This window comes from Macrobrachium nipponense, chromosome 22 (assembly GCF_015104395.2).
Source record: "Macrobrachium nipponense isolate FS-2020 chromosome 22, ASM1510439v2, whole genome shotgun sequence".
Classification (NCBI taxonomy): domain Eukaryota; kingdom Metazoa; phylum Arthropoda; class Malacostraca; order Decapoda; family Palaemonidae; genus Macrobrachium; species Macrobrachium nipponense.
Window position 1 is genome coordinate 38,155,637 of NC_087213.1, and position 22,761 is coordinate 38,178,397.

A 22,761-nucleotide genomic window follows, 5' to 3' on the forward strand; every position below is an offset into this window, starting at 1 on the left:
TTTTCTAAGTTCATTCAGTATCTTCTTTCTGATGCGAGGTTCTATTGTGAAACACAGAGTACAAAAATATCTGTATTCTCGAAGTCTACATGATGAAGATCAGATAAAAATGTACAGGTCTGCTAATGATGATGGCTAATTGAAGTCTGACTACAATCTGGTTTACAAATCATAAAGTGAGCAGACAGTAGCTCGAACATACGAACATACACACAGATGACATAGATTACAAGTCATGTAGGCCGTTTGGGTTATAGGTCACTGTGGTTGTCTCAAGCAGGAAACTTTAACAACCGTTTACAAAACAATAGGTTTGATGACCACAGATGACGGCAAACTAGACACTGGCTGATACAACACGTCATCTTAGCCTACTTTATCAAATCTGGTCTGATCACATTCCTGCAAGCAAACTGGTTGACCTCTTGGGTCACTGGTTTTAATTAATCATAGTTTTAGTTTTTATATATGGAATAACATTCCATATTTTTATATTATGTAACATTTACATAAATGCTCGGTTGGCTACAAAACCAAACACTGAACATTACTCAAGCTTGACTTGCATTTGACTTATAGGAGTGTGATACAGACACTAAGGTGAATATATAGATATATAGAAAATACTTATAAGTAAAAAAATATTCATGGTGCACACAAATAGAGATTCATGTAATAAGATATAAAACATATGCATATGATAATATTCGTAAATAATAATTATCACGTGATATATAATGATACAGTTTTACACTTCAACTCATGAAGATACATATGCTACAGAAAATACTAATGTACTTCTGATAATTGCATAACATTAAGGTTTACATGATAAAAATCATATTTTAACTGATAAAAATGAAGTGATAAACATCATATATTAACTGATATATGAACTGATATACCAACTGATATATTAACTGATATACTAACTGACATATTAACTGATATATTAACTGATATACTAACTGCAGTCATTGGTAAGATACAAGGTAACAGATTGATTATAGGCTACCTGATTTATTTATACATATATATATTGATTCATATAATTATGATCAATATGTGTGCAATAAATACAAATGATTAACGTAAATGACTAATCTAAGTGATTAATCTAGGGGCACTTTAAATAGATTCCTAGTACGTACACGCACAGATATATATTGATTCATTGATTAACTTCTATATTCTTCAAATAAGCATGCTTAGATAAATAATGATTGTGATACTGTTATTTACTGATACTTTAGCTATGATACTTATATAGATATTGATCCTTTACTGATACTTTATATATGGAATACATAGCCAAGGATATACCCACTGCACATTTAACTAGCGTTTCGAACAACTTTTCGCCCATTACACAGTTCCAGACAACCTAGAGCAAATGAAATGGCCAATTCCAAATGGTTAAAAACAAGGGGAAATTGCCTGGGCAGGGTCCGTCGTTCTATTTTGCACCCATACTTGTTCTCTGCATCCTATGCCATAAAAATACGTTCGCGATGAATAAGATCTTCCCCAACACTAGTCCTGCGCCAGCAAACGTGGAGTTGAATACCCTCCTTGGTCGTAATTGTCGGAAGTATGTCCCTTTGTAGTCAATTCCAACAGCCGCTGGACCATTCCGCATTAAAAACTTGAAAACTGGGATACGGGTGACGGTCCAGGAAGTCCACGAAATAAGCTTGTTCACTTATGATGGTGCTTATTCCCTTCACATTGTAGGCGGTCGTTACTCCACTGCAGTCGTCCGCAGCGACGAACAGGTTTTGAAGTTGTAGATGATCTGTCCGGGCATGCAATGTGAAACTCTCGTACTGCAAGGTGTAACCAGGTTCTGTTAATCAGCCTGGAAGTGAAATTATACTTGTCACAAGGGCAAAGTAAATTCAGACAACATCCAAATATGGGAGGGAGAAAGCCGTTAAGGACTAGACTTAACCCACATGAATTCGCTGATATTTTATGGAATTCAAAAGGGTCAGCTGTACAAACTTTTTTATCCATGGCATTATAACAATGAGTGAACCTATCCAGGTCTCTGACGACCGTAAACATTTCCATATTAACAGATATCAAAACGAACCCCAAGGAAAATTCGATATTACTGGTAGTAAGTTACTAGATAGACAAAGAAGTGGGAAACAGAGCTATTTGTAAGATTGCCAGACAACATAAGAATCGAAGAGGATGTTAACCATGATTCTGTAATTCTCTACGCTTACTGAAATTAAACTGTGATAAAATCCGATCCTATGTGCCCCTAACAAAAAGGTTCATATTCAAGTTTCTCGTGCGCATCCTCTGAGGTTAATTTTTAAAACTTTAATAGGCAGGAGATGCAACTAAAGAACCCACTATGTAACTAATTTCTATATAAACTTTGGGTTTTTCAAGAAAATGTGACATTTTCCCATGAATGGGATTTACTTGAATTGTAATATGCTAGTGTTGCAAGTAAATATTTCATATCCATGACCTGATGCTTCTAAAATGTCCGTTTACCAATGTCATAAGCTGATTTATTGACTCTAATTGTCTATGAAGTTCAGGAAAAATGAATTCATTTTGATGTTATAGAAATTCTATTCGCTTATTTTGTAAATTAATTTTAAAACGATTGCGATTCTTTAACTAAGCTTGCATTGATCACCGCGGATAAGAATAGGTTACGGCTATGTATGTTACCGTGACCTATGAACCACATGTGAAGTTCATGAGCTAAGCATTCCACTCCAGCTTGCTTGTTTTGCAAGCACAAGACAACACACAACTACAGATGAAGCCTGTGCAAGCAGATTATCGGGGTTAAAAGGAACAGTGATGCATGTGCGATTTATACAATGATTCAGCAAAACGCGCTAAGGCACTTTTAGGACTGATGACATCATCACCTGGCGGGAGACTGCGCACAAGCTAGCTTTAAGAGTTACGTTACTCGCTTATATAAATACGACTTTAGTACTTTCAAATGATAGCCATGTATGAATTGGATATTTTTTTGTTTTAATACCCCACCCACACGAGAAGAATGTCTGAAAAAACAGTACCAAAATTGAACAATATAATATTAGTTTCATGTTGGAAACCTGCAAGATTGTAAAATATATGTAATTACTTATGTTAAATTAGATACTCCATATTCAAAACTGATGGAAAAAGGAGGTTTCCATACAAATTTTATATTACTATTATTTAACCCTCGTAAGATCCATATAGGATTATTCACATAGATATACATTTTCACTTCTAGACTTCCTTACTTTAAAATATCTTTTTATTTTTTTTTTTATTGACTACGAATATAAACCATCGGAACAGACGGTATGCCAGTAGGTTTTATATGTGTTTGAACTTTTAGCTTATTTGTCGTTAATATCCCTAGAATACTGAATGGGCTACTAAACTTAGGCATTAAGTTAGAGTTCAAACCTTTACGCATATATATTTGGATATTTTATAAACACCTACTGCATATGGTTACGTTTTGTTTATTGATTTTATCATGATTCCTTTTCATTATAATTTGTAACCCTTCCAACTTCTTACGGAGTATATTATATCGACTCATACTTGTATCCATACTTCTTTATATTTGATAAATTAATGGTTGGCCTGAATATGTGGAAAAGTGTTCTAGCGGCGTACCGTATAAGGCTACTTGCGGTATCATTTCTATAGATACATGATATAAATGATAAAGGTATTTAAAACCGTGAGAACCGCTATAATCCAGTTCGGATCCAATATCCCGAGTGTAACTCGTAGGACATTGACACTTTCTTATTTATCCGTTCTACCAAACCAATTGACCCTGGGTGATAAAATATGGTATTGGTTTTCCTAATGCAAAGGACTTTACACAACGAGTTAAGGAAATTATTATTGATTTACACCACCCGAGTCAGAGATTATCATGTGTTGAATTCCGTGTTTACTGATGTAGCACTCAAAAATATTCCTAGCGCACTCAATTGCAGTGTTTGTCTTTTAGTGCTATTAATTCTATATAACGTGTCAAGGCAACTATTAACACTAAGAGGTGTTTATTTCCTCTGTCAGACTCATAAAACTCTGTTAATAAATCTACGTGTACTCTTTCAAAGGATTGATTTGGCACGGGATAGGCCCCTAAACTGACAGGTGTCTTAGTGTGTCCCTTGTTTTCATGACACATGTGACAATTAGTTATGTGCTTTTTATATCTGTAAGCATTGTAGGCCAGTAAAATAGTGATTTGGCTTTCTGTGACATAATAGAGAACCCTGGATGACCATGTAATGGATTGGAATGCAACCAGTTTAGGACGATTAGTATGAAAGAGATTATTACTACTACCTGGTCGTTAGTCACCTGTTGTGTTCCTCGGGTTTTCCTCGTCACGGACCTACGTATATATAATATTACCTTTGATTACATAATTCTGCTACACATACTTTAAATATACTTTTGCTTTAGGATTTCTGTTCGAAGCATTCATTGTTTTGCTTAGCTGCTGACCTTTGCTTTGTTCAGTTTGTAACAGTTCAGCGCTCCAACCCAGGTCTTCAATGTTCACGATCTCTTGGGTTAATGAATTTTCTTGTTCAGATACGGTTTTTACAATAGGCATGGATGTTTCTATTTCTTTTAGTCCAACTAATGGTTCCTTACAGGAAGGTGCAGGATTGTGGGATAATGCGTCAGCTATGATATTTGCTTTCCCAGGTAGATATCTTAACTTGGCTCCAAAGACCTGAATAATCATATGCCACTGAGTTCCTTTGGGACTGTGATTAAAGCCTTTGAAAAACTCGGTATGGGACTTATGGTCAGTAAGGACCTTAACAGGATAGCCGTAGATTATGAACTTAAAATGTACTAGTGAGATAACAATACCTAGCCCTTCCTTGCCTATTACTGCATATTTACTTTCAGAGGGCTTTAGTTTACGTTAATAAAAAGCTATAGGAAAGAACTGTTTATCATATTACTGAAGTAGTACCCCTCTTACCCCTTGGTCTGAGGCATCTGTTGCAATAACAAAAAACAATTCCTTATTAAAATCAGGGAATTTTAAGATATGTGAACTGCATAATTAGACTTTAAAGATATCGAACGCCTGTTGATGCTTTTCCAACCATAATAAATTTACGCCCTTCTTTGTAAGATCTGTTAAAGGAGCTCCTATGATTACATATAAACTTACAATAGTAATACCCACTACAGCGCAAAAGTGCTGTATCCCCCTTTACGTTAATAGCCACCGGAAAGTTACGAATAGCCGACACCTTACCATGGACTACTTTAAGACCTTGACTAGACACATAAAACCTAAATAATCATGTTCGGTTTTTAAAACTCACATTTAGATATTTTACTCTGAGATTATTTTGTCTTAGTCTCTGTAGCACTAGCTCTAGTTTATGCGAATATACTTCTAAGGTATTAGAAAAGATTACAAGACCAACCATATAGGCATGTAGGGGTATTCCCCGCTGTAAAAACAAGATTCCTCCAAATACTATAGTAATCATTCTGGTGAATGTAATTGGGGCGCAACGTAAACCGGAAGGCATACGTAAAAATTGATAATGTCCCCTGAGTGTCCTGAAGGCAGTGTATGAGGTACCTCACATAGCTAATGGTATCTGGTGAAAGCCTTTAAGTAGGTCCAAGCTGGTGAAAAATTTATACTGACCTAACAAAGATAAGATATCGTCGGTACATGGCCTTGGAAAACGATCGGGAATCGTTTCCTCGTTTGAGTGACAGAGATCTACTCAGATATGCCAAGACCGATTTTTTTAGGCATGACGTTTAAGGGAAAAATTATATGGGCTATTTGATTTCCTAATGGCTCCTATTACTAACATTTTTTTTTCAACTTCGTCATTTATCTCATTTTGAAATTTCATTGGGAGTCTATACGAAGGTACGTACATAGCTTTATGTTTGTCCTTCGACCGTATTTTGTGTTCAATGACATCCGTTTTCCCCAGATATCACTCGCTAGTGGAGAAACATCATGATATTCAGATAAAAGATAAAAAAATTTCTGCTGAATCCCCTCTGCTTGAATGACTTTACTGATTTTACTTTAGATAGAGTATAAGAGGGATTCATCTACTACTGAGTGGGCATGATTAAATTTAGCAACAGTAAAAAATGCGATATTTATAATTTCCATATCCACGATATGTATATAGGTTTTGTGGATTACTAGATTAGTATTCGAATGGTTACAGACTTCAATATTAACTTGTTGCTGTGAGTCAACGGTGTATAGTGCTTTGTTCGCGGAAACCGTTATATTTCAGAGTGTCGTGAAGGATTAAAATTTCAGATCCCAGCAAAGTCTTTTTACACGCACTAAGACATTCGAGGGTGCATGCGTCTCGAGATTTTGCATGCAAACTGCGACTGCGGGTGTAGGAGAATTCTGTTGGGTCGCTTGAACAATGTCACGATTTATGGGACAAGTGATTGGTTCCTCTATATAAGTTATTATTTGATTAACTGTCTCTTTTTGTCCAAAACAGATTTTAATGTGTTAAAAGGTTTATAGAATTTTCCTTTGATAAACATGCCTTATTTGGCAGGAGGTAGGATAATGTTTTGTATACCCATAGATGGATATCTTACAATTACACTAGATACAGATCAATGGTTTTTATAAGTATAAAAGTATCTGTAAGCATGCGTTTATCCGCCCTGTACTGAATCTGCGTTATGCTACGACAATTAACTCTTTATTGCCAATTACTGAAAGCCATACTCCGGACTTCTCAATAGGGAAGTTCGAACAACAACGGTGAGTCCATAAATACAGGATATTACGTGGACTAAAGGAATAAAAGCCATGTAAATGGCTGATATTCTAATTTTACGGCACATACAGTCGGGCATAATCCACCACTACTTATAATGACATATTATATTAAAACTACGGAACCTGCTCTGATTACTTGATACGGTCGTGTGATTAATAGGAAAATTCCCTTTTAATTCAAAAAGGTTTTGGCATGAATAATCCGACATCACTCTCCCCCCTCCACTAGTCGCTTATGTGGAATGTGCTTTGCTTTCAACACTCGGCAGATTTTACTAGATGACACAGTAACCAAGTTTGCAGAAGCACGATTTGTTTGTTTCTGATTTTTAGCAGATTTACTGTTTACTGTTTCTTTTTATAATAATGAGGATTCTTTTCTTTAATATCATCGGCAACGTAATGTGTGTTTTTAGCATTATGTTGCTGTTGGTTACATAAAAAGCAACGAACATAAGAATGACTTGAACTATTATGAATTGAGCGATTACTATTAAAACAAGTTATCTCTACTGCGTTATTATTAACTATATGTACTTGCTGTGGTTTACTTTCATTCTTTGCTAAAATTTGAAATAGTGAGGGATCCAGGTCAGCGCATTTAGACATATTTTTGTTAATTTGTTTATATGAATGTTAAGTATGTTAACCTAATGAAAGTTTTTACAGACATGTTATTCCTTGCAATCCAGCCGTATTTTTTTTTTTTTAGTTAAGTTGAGTCATAGAGATTCGATTTTTTGCGCATATAACTCAAAAAACTCAAGGCTAAAACTCCCATCGGGACCTTGCACAGGAGCCTTTATTGTCCTGACCCAAAATAGTGTTACCTCTAATTTATCCAGATTTGTACGGATGTTCCACTTGTTTTTGTGTGTTTTCTTATCACTACGTTGCCTAACGACCCTATCCATGTATCTGTATAAATACAGACGTCCACTGCGTAAACGCATAATCAATGTTTAATATAATAAGATTAACACAGCATATGATTATAATATTTTAGGAGAACTTCTGGAAAAATAAAGTTGACAAAAACTCAAAGATAAAAACTCGCAGTAGCGAAGTCCCAATGATGTAGATAATTTCTGTAAAAAAGTAAGATTAAGAATGTCTCGTAACTTCAGCCATAGGAATAACGAAATTCGACCTGCAAAGGAAACACTCAAAGTTACTCCAAATGAATAAAAAAGGATTGTACTTAGCTTGATTTTGTGGGAAGTCACAGCGTTTCGATAACGACGCGGCCTTGGCCCTCCTTCTCTATTTAGCAGATGACCCTGGCTCTTAGCTTGTTTGTTTGTTGAATGATTCGTGTCCTTGAAGATCCGATGCTCCAGACGCATCCGGTTTGTTTCTTGAAGTGCTGGAAGCGCTCAATAAACGATGATGCCTTCTTGAATGATTCTAAATGAGAGACATCTCTTACGGTTAGGACGAAGCTTGCGTTGCCGTAGGAAGCAGACACGTCCGGTTTGTTTATTGAAGATATGCACTGCTGACGACGCTCACTAAACGATGATATGGTTTCTTGAATGATTCTTGATGTAAGACATGTCTTACGTTGCCATAAGAGACACTAAGTTGCTTGAAGAATCCCTTGCTTTTGCCGTCGTTGACTTCTGATATGATACATTATTCGTTATTCTTCGGATGATGTGGAATAGTCCGAGTCCGAGCTGTCAGCTATGTTGTCTTCCGATGGCGTCGACCACCAATATGTAGGGCTGATGCCTTTGTATAATAAGGCGCCCTGTGAGGTTATTTAGACCTGCGATAATTTACGCTAAGGTCGGTTTGTTATGACTTCTCCATCCTCATTGGGTGTCTTGGATTTCGATGATAATTTCTAAGTCAGTATCTTCTTTGGGTATGAAGGCGATGTTTCAAACTCATGATAATAATTTCTAAGTTCATTCAGTATCTTCTTTCTAATGCGAGGTTCTATTGTGAAGCACAGAGTACAAAAATATCTGTATTCTTGAAGTCTACATGATGAAGATCAGATAAAAATATTCAGATCTGCTAATGATGATGGCTAATTGAAGTCTGACTACAATCTGGTTTACAAATCATAAAGTGAGCAGACAGTAGCTCGAACATACGAACATACACACAGATGACATAGATTACAAGTCATGTAGGCCGTTTGGGTTATAGGTCACTGTGGTTGTCTCAAGCAGGAAACTTTGACAACCGTTTACAAAACAATAGGTTTGATGACCACAGATGACGGCAAACTAGACACTGACTGATACAATACGTCATCTTAGCCTACTTTATCATATCTGGTCTGATCACATTCCTGCAAGCAAACTGGTTGACCTCTTGGGTCACTGGTTTTAATTAATCATAGTTTTAGTTTTTATATATGGAATAACATTCCACGTTTTTATATTATGTAACACTTACACACGCACACACACACACACACACCCATACACACACACACACACACACACACACACACCACACACACACATATATATATATATATATATATATATATATATATATATATATATATATATACTAAAAGGACATAATTTAAACTGAATGGTATCCAGTGGGGTTATTTGTTTAAAAAAGTTATATATATATATATAATATATATATATATATATATATATATATATATATATATATATATATATATAGATATATAAAAGGTATAAGCCACGAAGGAAAGATATACCTGTATGGATTTATCACGTTCCAAACTTTCGTGATTCAGCTATATATATATATATATATATATATATATATATATATATATATATATATATTATATATATATATATATATATATATATATATATATATTTGTGTGTGTGAATCTACGTACAACACACCTCAAAACTCATCGCTTCTTCGCATATTGTGGTTACATTGACATTACTAAGCCCACAAAGCGAATGAAAACCCTATGGCCAATATCGGGATTCAGACCCACACCTAATATGGGAGGCTGTGGGAAACTATCCACATTCCCCAAGTTATTCCCACTTTTTGTCTTTTTATTAGTTATTGTCTTTCCACATTCTCTAGTCTCCATGTTGTTAGTATGAGGAAAGAGTTTTCAGGGTTTCTGTGAGAATGGATGTCTAAGCATTAAGAACTTGAACCTTGGCCCCTAAGACTGAGTTTTTAATTTTAAGTTCTATTACAAATCTTTTGAATATGTCATAACTATAAGTTTAAGTCCTTGTCACTTTAGGATTTAGCTTAGGATTGGCTGACAGCATCTTATTAGAACAGTTAGTAGCTGCCAGTTGTGTTATCAAGTAAGGACCTTGTATTAACATAAACAAAAGAAAGATGGGGAAGGGAGTAATCCTCTACTTCCAATAATCCATACCCTCTCCTACTCTAACATAATGAGAGACATCCTTTGTTTGAGTATTACTAACTAGCCAGAAAATAGGCCTGTCATTACCAAACTCCAGTCAGCAGTCGTAGAAGGGTCACTGTCCATCACAATAAAAAAAAGTTGTAACCACTTATCTACAGAATTACATCCATGGTGGTCATTGTCTCTGTCACAAAGGAACAAAATTAGGTTTTATTAATTTACCACTATACAGAAATTAGGTACAGACATGAATCCGAATTTATTGCTGTACTCGTTTAAATAATTGTATACAGGTATGATCGTTATAATCATGAGGTTAGCTAACAATTTGGAACTTCACTTCACTCTCAATGTAGATGATAGACAGCCAGGTGACCGGTCATCAGCTGTCTCAAAACTAACGTCATTAAATATCTTACACGTGGGCCTCCTTAGCTCCCTTTATTCAATTAAAATGTTCTTGCATGTATTGTTCTTGTATATATTAAATATCCAGATGTTTGTGTCAAATTACATTTCTTCCCCTCTCCTTGCTATGAGAAATAACTATAAAGTTTGAAAAGTGGGATATGTAAAAGAAGCAACTATTAGTAAATAAAATTGCAATACTTTTTTTAATTGTTTGATTTTGATCAAGAAAACTTGAAAGGAAAGTCAATTCCTGACACAAGCTGGTCCGTAGGTACAGAGATGATGAAATCTTCCATGGTTTCATAAGTTTGATTCCGACTCCAAATCCACTGAAAAACAAGCAGAAATACCTGATTATAAAATCTTGTTTTCTCTGTTGGATTAGTTTGGTTTCCCTAATATTCCTAGTCTTATCCATGCTGCATTAGCAGATTTGAGCCTTACAAATTTAAAACTTAAAGATAAATCTCCACTGGCAGATAAATGTGTACCAACCAGATTACAAGAGAAAAACGAGCAAATAAAAAAATACACAAATTATACTACTACTTTAGAGTACCTGTGCAATACAAATTCCATTTGACAGTTTATGTTATCCTAAAATTAGTTACTTCCACCACTTCAAGGGGTTGCTAATTCTTCAGCCAAAGATAACTTGTCACGTACTTCCAGTAGTTGCCAGTGGTGGATTTGAACCCTTCAGGAAGCATTGACAGTCGTTTGTTGAGGCCCAACATGACTCACTGATGCTTTAGTTTTTCCCTTCACTACTAAGGTCTGCATCACTCCCCCAGTCATACACTACAGGGGAAAGTGGTGGTTTTTAGAATACAACAAAAATACAATTGTCCTATCCTTAAATGTTTAAACTATCATCTAACGTTTTATTAGCATTGAAAACTATGACCTCTTATCCAATAACCTTCATCACCAAATGCACTTGTCTAAACTAACCTTGTAATGACTGACTTTATGGTGAACCACCGAGTTCAGGGATAGAAACTTGAGCGAATTAACAGCAGTATAATTTTGCTATCAGGTAATTCTTCTTCGTTTCTTATCAACGCAACAGTTCCTCTCTTCCAAGTTTTTAGCATATCATTTTTCACAGCAGATTTTAGTTAATCAATCGGACATACACAATTTTGTCAATACATAGCTGGTTAGGCTACGTCTAAAAAGCGATTTCAGCAAGATTCCCAGGCTTACTTGACGTCAACTCTCCCTAGACGTCCGCATGTCAGGATGTCAAGAATCATCTCAAGTGTTTCTTTGGTGATCTGGAACTGTCTGAAAAGCCAGGAACGTTTTATTATACCAACTTGAGTGATGGGTGCAGAAAGAGAGAGGCCTTCTTTTCGTATATGTTTTCAGTCATTTTAGTTCAACTTTGCCATACAACCACATTCTAGTTAGTATGACCTATTTACTATCAATACAGGAACATTCATTGAAGGAAAACAGTGTTATTACTTCCCGATTGGTAGATTGACACTATCCTTACAACGGTGCAAGCAACTTTCTGTTCCTTTTTCTGTTACACTTACAGTCATCGACTTTGGTTATCTAAATCAAAACTGAATAACTGCCCTTTAGTATAACTAATAAAAGCAAATCTTCAGAGGTCTGCATAGAGCCTAGATGCAGCAAAGACATAATCAAGATTAACCTGTAAAGTCTGGTTTTACTGTCAATCCTCTCTGTAATATTCCACCTCGTCTTTTGTCTAAAACAACTTCTTTTGAACTGATTTGTATTTTTTTTTACATGATCTTGATAACATACATGATATTTGTAATTACATCGTTTTGCTGGCTATAAGTCATCACCGCACGTCACGATTGTGAGCTACAAGACGTACAACACTTGATTCAAACAATTCATTGCAAGATCATAATTATGTAGCTTTGGTAAGAAACAGGAAAATTCTTGCGGAGGTAACTACGCAAGATTTTGTGCATTTCATCACTCTGAAGTGTTCCTTTGATCCTTTCATTGGTGTCAACATCGTTATCATTAGGGGCCGCATTAATTTTCGGAGACCCTATTACTGATCCCCATTTAGCCTGTTGGGTGGACCCCTTTTATTTGTCAGTTTTAGTTTGTAGTTTGCAGAGATTTTTTTTCCATTTCATATCAAAGCTGTTTTTAATACATATGGCTTTTGCGGTAAATTATTAGAATCATAGAGATACTGCATACCTATATAAATCATTCACATCATGTAATCAGAAATTACTTTATCATAAAAGCACTACTAATTTATTTTACAACATAGTAAAATGATTTTGCTATTATTATAGAGAGAGAGAGAGAGAGAGAGAGAGTCATGTGGAATTAGGGAAATGAAATAATCATGCAATCAAATTTAGATGGATGTGGATGTGCCCAAATTACAATGCCTCGCATAGTGAATGGAGAAGTGGCTACTCCTGGCGAGTATCCTTGGCAAGCGCTGCTTCGGGTTGGAGGGAGTATTTGTGGAGGAACACTCATCAAGAACGAATGGATTCTCACGGCTGCTCACTGCTTCGTAGCAACTGGGTATGTAGGCATAAAAGCTACACTATCTTCTCCGTTGTTTAGTCTGCTATCTCAGTATCATGTGTAAGAGTAACTAAGAAAAAAAGGAGGACAGATGATTTTCCGTTATATTTTTCTTTAATATTATTTGCCTGCAGTTAAGGTACGCGTTCCAGAAAAGCTCGTCATAACGTATGGAAGCATTCTTAAAGTCTTTAAAGAGGAATTGCCACTGAAGCAAATGTTCTTAGTTGCAACATGGAGAAACGTTATTTACGTGTATTCAAGTCACCTATTTATTATGTTTATTTTAAAGATTATTGACTACTCCAAAGTAGTAGTGATGTATCTCTCTGCCTTTTTAAAGTTGGTTAACTACTGAACAATTGTTATTGCGTTGTAGGGCAACGTCAACAACCGTTCTTCTGGGAGCTCACAACCTGAATAACGTCGGCGGCGATGTGCAGACCTTCCAGTCCTCCAACATAATCGTCCATCCCAACTACGACGAAATAAGCGTTTGTATTTTCTTCCTGTTCTATATTTCCTTGAACACCATCGCAGGTTTATGTCTTTAGTTGTGTAATGTTATTTAAACAGCCTGGGTAATTTTGACTGAGAAGAAGTTATTACTATCGAGTTAAAGCCAAGATCCATGGATGGTTTGCTCATTTCTGTCGTATGCAAAATGAATCCTATTTACATATTTAAGAGGAAGATAGAGATAATTTCAGGTAACATTAATAAGTGGAGAATCTTGCGAAGTAGGTCAGGTTCGCTTCCTGTTGTCAATTCCCTTTTCTAACGAATAATTTGATCAGCTGAGAACATAATTCTTAACAAGACATATCCATATGCCAGAATCAGTGAAGGACCAACACATCACGTCATCCGCCAGTGTTCCAATATTTAATGAAATGAAATCTCTACTGATTTTTTAACGCTGAACAATTAGCTGTACATTTCTACTAGACTACACGATAGCCATTTCTAACCAGGAACCTTCATGGAATATTAATATGATAGGGTTTCTAAGCAAGATAGTAAATGTTAAAGGCATTAAAAATTCAACTGTGGAAAGGTTTTCGTTTCGTAAGCATTTCCCTCATAACTGTCATATACTATATGCATGTAATTTGAATTTCGTATTAGCTAAGAACTTCCGTCAACTAGTGCCGCTCCGCAGGTACCACCTAGGTGGCCGCGAGTTCGATTCTCGGGCATTCCATTGAGGTGTGAGAGATGTATGTATTTCTGGTGATGATAGTTCACTCTCGACGTGGTTCGGAAGTCACGTAAAGCCGTTGGTCCCGTTGCTGAATAACAACCACTGGTTCCATGCAACGCAAAAACACCATAAACAAGCAAACAAACAAGCAGGAAATTCACACGAAGTGCCCCTTGAAGTATCGCAGTTCCATAATCTTACACATGCGAGGGTAAAGTGTAATTGTTGCTAAATATTAAACTCTATTACAGATTGATATGATTACTTGAAGCTAAAGAAACACCAAATCCAGTTCAACAAAGTTTTCGCCTATTTGATCAATTACATTGGGGAAAACATATGTCCGTTGATGAGTACTTTCAGTAACTTATTTTATTAAATATGTTAATTGTCTTTGACTAATTTTATCTTTAGGAAAGCATATGTACATGATAACAGCACTATCAGTCAAGTATCTACACTTTGTTTTCTAACCAGGTAACCATTTACAAGCATACTAGAGTAATTAAACAAAGTCAACTTTCGTTAATAATTTACGTTAATCGAAAGTTTTATAGCAACGGGGGTTCATTGCAATATAGTAATCGCTTAGATAAACTGAGCATGGACAAGACACATTTTAGATGTAATTGTTCTCTAGTTGGACAAGATCTTTCAACTTTTGTATGGGAGTCAACAGAATTTGTAATGGTACCGGTACTGGTTATCTCTTTATCTTCAGACATGACACAACGAATTGTTTGTTTTCAGTGGTTTACATGACACCAAAGACATCAAAACAATTAATAAGATTCCAGCTGCCACACATATTTATAATGCATCTAGTTAGTAACGCTTGTTTGCCCGCAACCTGTAGTTCTGTCCAACTTTCCTGCCAAATCTAGTGATATATCTTTTACAACGATGGCATGCAATGCATTGATTATAAAAATATTTACACTTTGAATGATGATTTAAGAAGCGAAATACAATTTTTATGGTTATTTTCAGTACAGTCATCGGTTATACTGCACTAACGATCATTTTTACAAGGAAAAAGTTGAAAATTAGTTTTTGAAAACTCGGTCTTACAGCACTGGCATTTTAACAAGTCACATATTTTATTACTTTCAATAGCATGTTCGGTGATTCTTCATTACAGCGCGAAGAGTGAGATTATACAGAACTATGTACAATGGCATCTGGGATTTACTACGAAATACTCATTCGAGAATAATCAAACTAATATCTCAGGACTTAAAGGGGAACTTATGGTTAACAGCTATTAAATTTCGTCAAACAGAACTTTTAATAAGCTAAGAAACGAGCCATTGCTGAAATCTGTAGGTAATCCCATTATTTTACAATTTAATTTCAAAGTAGCACCGAGTACTTCAATGGAGAGCACCATTCTCCTAGATTCGACCATGTTGCCATATGGCGGATTAGTACCGATGTCACCTCAATAACGAGAGCAGGGAAGCACGCGTATTGCGGCGTATTCGTCCTCGGTATTGTCCTCGTGTTTTAGGTCAATTGTCATTCAAATACTGTCAATTATGCCAACTTGTATGGCGTTTGTTATGCCAATACTTCTAGCAAGAGTCCGCAGGATTCCGTCAAATAGACAGAAATCAAGCCGCTGGCTGGCTGATGGCTTTTCGAAGGGAGGATATCAACTCAAAATCTTTCAACCTACGACACAAACCATTGTCTGTTCGGACCATTTCTTGCCAACAGATTTAAAATATGACTTTAGGAGCAGGGTATTAGGTATGGCTATGAAATTCATTTATACAATATGTTTAGGGAACTTAATTTCCCTCCAAACAGACCACGGTACCGAAGAAGCTAGGACTGCTATCTACCGCTATCTATACTATGGTGCCTCCACTTGTATGCATTTGAATTGAAATATATTCTTGTCAGTTGCCATGCGCGTGGTGTGATGGGGTGAACGGCACTTTTCTAAACGTGTGTGTGTGTCCATGAATTGATGAGGGCCTTCATTTAGTCCAATTAATCAGTTTGATTAATTGGGGTTTTAGAATTTAGGGCTGTATATGCCTGATTAGGCATACTTCAGGCTACTTCTTTATTTACCATTTCAATCATATTTTCAGCTGACAAATACAAACAAAAAAGGATATTAGCTAGAGATGCTGTTCCCTCGGAATAGTTCCACCTGTCTGAGCCGACTGCTACATGATGTCACGCATAACAGATGAGTCACACAAAATGGCGGCACCCATGGTGCAATAGAAAATTGGTTGCAAAAAATAAGAAAACATCCCTTTCAAAAAAAATTTTCACCACGGGTAATTAAATAGAATAATACTACATATGGAACTGCTAAAATGCAACCATAAGTTCCTCTTTAAAATAGAAGAGTTTATCTGGATTGTGAAACTAAAATCGTGAAATATGGAAATACCCGATTTTCCAGCTTTTAGCTTCAATGAAAATTTGTCAAAATCGTGTTGGCTTTGAGTCACATCAGCTCATGTGCAAGCTTGGGGTTTCCATGAAAGCTCCCACCAACGCTTAGTTACTATGTGACCTTCGGCCAGTGGCTGAGGATAATTAATATCAAGTCAGCCAGACACAAAATCCTAGCTCTGTGACTATCATTTAACACTTATTTTAAAGATCATGAGACATAATCGTAGTGATCATTCAATTAAAAAAACTTTATTTCATTATTTATTACCCTCAGGAGCCTGGGTAATAAATGAATATGCAGCACCGCAGGTCGTCAAAACTTTGGGGGGCTAATTTAAGAGAAAAACACATCAAGGGAAAGAGAATTATATGCAAATGCACATGGTGTAAGTAAAATAATGCTAAAAAATTTTCGCTACCTTCAACGAGTTGAAAATGACTACAACCTCTTATTGGGCCTTTTACAAAACAATCGTAAATTTTACGAAGTTACGCATGATTTTTCTAATAAATGAGTTTATCATATTTTGTGAAATTATAATTACAGCTCACACAATATCAAAACAGATAAGAATTAAAATTAGTAACATATTTTTGGCATATTTGTTGCAAAATATTTACGTAAATTTATCTAGAATGAAGATGCAGTAACTTTTTTGGATTTATTCATGTTATTTCTAATATTTCTTTGAACCTTTCTTTGCATCATTACAGTTATAACTGACATATTTAAGAGCAAATTAACAAAAAGACGTCATGTAAGACAGATAGGCAATACATCATCTATTGAGGTCAACATCAAAACTAAACCCTAAGCCACCAGCCCTCATCTTAGCCAGTCTAAAAGTTGCCATTAGTGAATTTATGGGCCACAGAAGTAATGGCACCTCTTTCCGCCTGATGCCCTCAAATCGATGGTGCAAAATATTGTTACTCACCAGGAGTGAATCCGTCGTCCACCCAAAACCTGTTATTACTACTTATGTGAGCATATCCATCCATTAAGGGTAATTTGAATTACTTAATTACAATAGTATATAAGCATTGATTTACTCATTTACAATATCATATAACACTGAATTACTCATTTACAGTATTATATAAGCACTGGATTACTCATTTACAGTATATAAGCACTGAATTACTCATTTACAGTATTATATAAGCACAGATGTTTTAAATGACTCAGTTTAAAAGAAAAGGGCCAAAAATACATTGTATTCATTTGAGGTGCATGCATAGCAATGCGTTAATCCATATTTTTGTCGCAACTATTTACTGCTTAATCTATATTGATGGGAAATCCACCCAAATTCTTATGAAGTTTTGTTGTATGATCGGCGAATAACTGTAAATATTAGCTATCAGCTAAAGATTTTTTCCGAGGAAAGCGGAGCATCAATACGGAGATGAACATCTGGATTGATTTAGTTTTCAGAAAAACCTTTTCATCATCAGAGCTTAAAAATAAATGAAAAGTAGATTTAAAACATTCACAAACTGAGTAAAACCAAAATAAGTAAGAATAAGTAAATTACACTAGAAAAGACACAGATGTTTTGAGTACCAGCGTTGCAAATTTGCAAAAATGTATCAAAATTTAACAGAATATAATTCATAATGGGTTATAATAACCAGCGTTGGTTACTGTTGATGTTGGAAAAATATTTTCCATCATGGTCAGGACCTCGCAGCGGCTAGAATTGAATAGTTCTCCGTCGATATTGGTTGGTGGTCACTTTGAGAATGATCCCTAGAAGAAACCTCATTGTTAAACTTGAAAAATCTGTTCATACAGTTAGAGGGGACAAAACACCTTGAACGAAGCCTAGAGATGACATGAAAATTTAGTATACTGAGATGTTTCATATTTTGAAATTGTGCACTTAGTAAGCATGAAACAGAGAGAGAGAAAAGATAGTCTTCCAAAACGCGGTCTTCGGCTTTCTTGAGGTGGCAGTATGAGTTTATTGATCATCTATCCCCAGATGTTTCTGTAAAATATAAGGGAATCCATTGTTAGAAAATAGATTGTTTATGTCAGTTCATTCTGAAGGTTAAAATTGTTGGATCGCAAGTAAGAATGCAGGCGAGATTTCTCCTTTATTGTCAAAGAATGAAGGAGGTGGAAACAGTACACAGACCAATGCATGATGATTTTCTGTAAATATGTATTAAGTCCTAAACCATTAGTCTGAATATTTATATAAGGAAAAGAACTTTTTGTGTTTATTCTAAATCACTTGTAAACTTTATAACTTTATGACAGTAACCTGTACATAGAAATTATTTATCAAATAAAAACATGCAGCCTCTATCAATTAAACTCAACAGTTCCTTCGTGTCTTTCTTAATTAATCCATTAACTTACTCTTCATCATCAAGCAGAACTCCGATGCAGATATCTTTCGTCTCAGTTAGTGAAAAACCTCAACATCAAAATTGCCATTGTATATATCCCAAATTCAAAATGGCGATTTCTTTAGCAAGAGAGAATGAATTCTTTAACAGTGTCTTCATTCATCGTTGGTGATGTCCGTATTGGGACTAGAATTTTCGCCAAGTTATAATTATGTAGGCAGTCCATATAAAATCTCCGGATAAGAGCCGGAACAATGCAGAGACTGGAAAATTCCTTAATTAATGACACCTTTGTTGTATAGTTTCCTTTGAAACCTAGTAACCTGGTCCTTGTGTTTCAGAAGATAAGAAAAGGCTCAGACATTACAGGAGTAAATTCTCGACATGTCTCCAAAATACTGAACATTTTCTCATCATAGTCAAGTTTATCCAGTAACACAACACCGTTTCCTTATCAGGGCTCTTTTTAACAAGATCGCCATTGTTAGACAGTTATGAGAATATCAATAGTTTTCTGGTCTATATATTTGTTATCATTTATAATGGATTTAAATAATGGAATGACCAGTTAGTCGGGTACCTAAATGATTGCTTAAAATACTCGAATCCCGTATTTAAGGGATCATAAAATTCTATTATAGAAATACTGAATATAGTTCAGCTGCCGATGAGGAAAACAATCCGAGGCTCTTGGCAATAACAAATCTGTTAACATCTTGTAGTTAAATTAGATGTCTCCTTTTATGCAGACATATTATAATCCACATAACCAAAGGTTTTGAGCGTCTTTGCTGTATACACATTGCATGTTGAATGGAGCTACAGTTGATATTTTCATTTAGCTTACTAAAATAAATAGAGTCTAAATAGGACATTTCCATATGAGTTTGCATACCTGGTTCTGAAGTGCTGCTGCTCGACACGACGTTTCGGTGTTGGTGCGGATTTCACAAGATCAAAACTGCTTTTGTCACTTCCTATAACTAAGAGGTGAGGCAGAAACCCTGGGCCTGACAGCAATTCAGAAAACGGAGATCACTTGAGACTTTCTCGAGTTTGTAGTCCTAATGCTCTATACGTCTTCTTTTTTCCAGCAAGACAATGATATAGCCCTAGTGCACCTGGGAAGAGCTGCAGTTCAGAGCAACAGAGTTAAAACAATATGTCTGGGAGAAGTTCAAGATATTTCCGAAGGCGATAAAGTCATCACAACAGGCTGGGGTGTGCAGCAGTCGGGTGAGTTCATTCATTGCAAAGATTAATAGAAATGCACAACTCTACGAAGAGTAGACAGTTTGTCCATTAATAAATTTACTGACTCCCATAAGTATGTGCGACATGCTTTGTAGATCATTGTCAAAAATGTTTACTTAGATCTAAGTCAACACGCTGTGCAATACTGGAAGTCTTTTATTCCTCTACTTCCAAACTGGAGAGGCTGTAATACTACCTTAAAGCATGCATCATTGCCTTAGTTTGAAATTGGTGCTTGTGGAAATATCAATTTTCTTGTTAACTCATCTTTATTTGTTTATGACTTTATTTGTTTCCTCTTTTCCACATATGGTCATTTCCCGTATGAATGTTTTGCTCATTTTATATAATAATAATAATAATAATAATAATAATAATAATAATAATAATAATAATAATGATAATAATAATAATAATAATAAATAATAATAATAATAATAAATAATGAATAATTAATAATAAATAATAATAATCATAATAATAAATAATAATAATAATAATAATAATAATAATAATAATAATAATAATAAAACGAAAAGTATCTTTATGTATGATTTACTACCTTGTTAATCTGAATTACAGTTTTCTAGGAAGAACAGTCTGAAATACATGCTCAGACTCATGCATCTTATAAGAATGCTGTCATATAGAATCCTCCTTTATGCAGATTTTAATGAGATACGTAATCTACTAAAAAGTTAATGTGTAATCTTTCCATACAAATTGTCCTTGATATGGAGAGAGAGAGAGAGAGAGAGATTTGAAGATTCATTATTAAAATTCTTTTGCGGGACTCTACAGGGAGTCAGGAGGTATCGGAGTCCCTACGAGAAGTCGCCTTGGACGTGATTTCAGGATCAAGGTGTAACTCCCTGTACGCTGGTTCTTACGATATAACTGATAACATGGTGTGCACACTTACATCAGGCAAGGATGCTTGTCAGGTAAGACTACATGTCTATGAAGTTAATCCTCCTATGATTCCACCGTGCTCTGCCAGACTGGCTCTTCAGTTTACTACTCGCTTAAGGATGTATTCTTTTCTTACTAACTTAACTTTTTTCCCAAAATTTTGTTTGATATAAAGCTTTTGCACGGAAATGTGCTGAAAAGTACGTATTATCTCAAAATATTTGTACTTGCAAGTATTTTTGCCACTCATGAACTGATCTGTGACATTTTCTACTTACTTGCCAGGGCGACAGCGGAGGTCCATTAATCAAACAACTGGACAGCAACACCTGGGTCCAAGTGGGAGTGGTCAGCTTTGGCGAGGGGTGTGCAGCCCCTAATAAACCAGGAGTGTTTACGAAAGCGGCCAACTACAAAAACTGGATCATTCAAAATACGGGATCATCTAGCTGTTAATGTTATGTATCTTCTAAATGGTGTGGAAGGAATACAGTTTCAGTTATCAGGATCTCAATAAGAGAATGACCATATAATGATGTTAACATGATAATGATGGCGGGCGGAATAAATTTTCAAGGGTAACTCTACTTATAATATTCGAATTATAGGATAGGAACGATGATGACTGATTCTTTACAAAAGTTTAAAATAATAAAAATTTACCCTCCATTCTTTTTTTTTAAATCTATTGAAGATGATATTGCAGTTAGAGTAACCCTTTGTTTATCGGTTATTGACGGTCTAATTCCTGCTATATGGATACCCCAATTTACTAGTATAGATAAAACTTATGGCCTTTATACCCATATTGACCAAAGACCTTAAACAAATACCTCAACGCTTTCTTTCTCAAAGATTACTTCCGTACATTAACGAGCTGGCGGCTCTCCAACAATTAAAGAAAACGTGAATTCTGGCAGATCACATATGAGGCGCGGAAGGGCAACATGTTAGAAAAATGACAACGGGAACCTTCCCACTCACTTGGTCTAACCTTTGTTCTTGACATACTCATTTCGTTACAGACATGATTGTGCCAAAGTTATTAGACTATCAATAGGTTATATGATTCACTCTAAGCACCGCTTCCTTACAATGTTAGCAGACGTGAAGACCGAGCTTCAGATTTATTGTTCATTCATCCAAAATTTATGCTCTAATGAAAATTTTTGTTGATTAGAATTAGGAAATTACATACGTACATTTTATACACACACACACACACCCACCACACACACACCACACACACATATATATATATATATATATATATATATATTATATATATATATATAATATATATATATATATATAATATTATAGATGTTTGTTTCTCTTAATTCTAATCAACAAAAATTTTCATTATTGGATAAATTTTAGATGAATGAACGGTAAAATCTGGGAAGCTCGCTCTTCACTTCTGCTAACATTGTTAGAAAGAAAGCAGTGCTTGAAGTGAATCCTATAACCTATTGATAT

The 22,761-nt window shown here is 35.3% G+C and overlaps 1 protein-coding gene across 1 annotated transcript in view; it reads left to right on the forward strand.

Moving 5' to 3' along the window:
• The window catches only part of LOC135198378 (suppressor of tumorigenicity 14 protein-like), a 173,504-nt gene extending 151,197 nt beyond the window's left edge, over nucleotides 1–22,307 (forward strand). Inside the window, exons 11-15 of the mRNA XM_064225926.1 lie at nucleotides 12,956–13,127; nucleotides 13,510–13,624; nucleotides 20,211–20,352; nucleotides 21,172–21,314; nucleotides 21,568–22,307. Coding sequence (XP_064081996.1) covers nucleotides 12,956–13,127; nucleotides 13,510–13,624; nucleotides 20,211–20,352; nucleotides 21,172–21,314; nucleotides 21,568–21,738 — 743 coding nt within the window. The 3' untranslated portion in view covers nucleotides 21,739–22,307. The remainder of the gene's footprint in view (nucleotides 1–12,955; nucleotides 13,128–13,509; nucleotides 13,625–20,210; nucleotides 20,353–21,171; nucleotides 21,315–21,567) is intronic.
• Nucleotides 22,308–22,761: the final 454 nt, after the last annotated feature.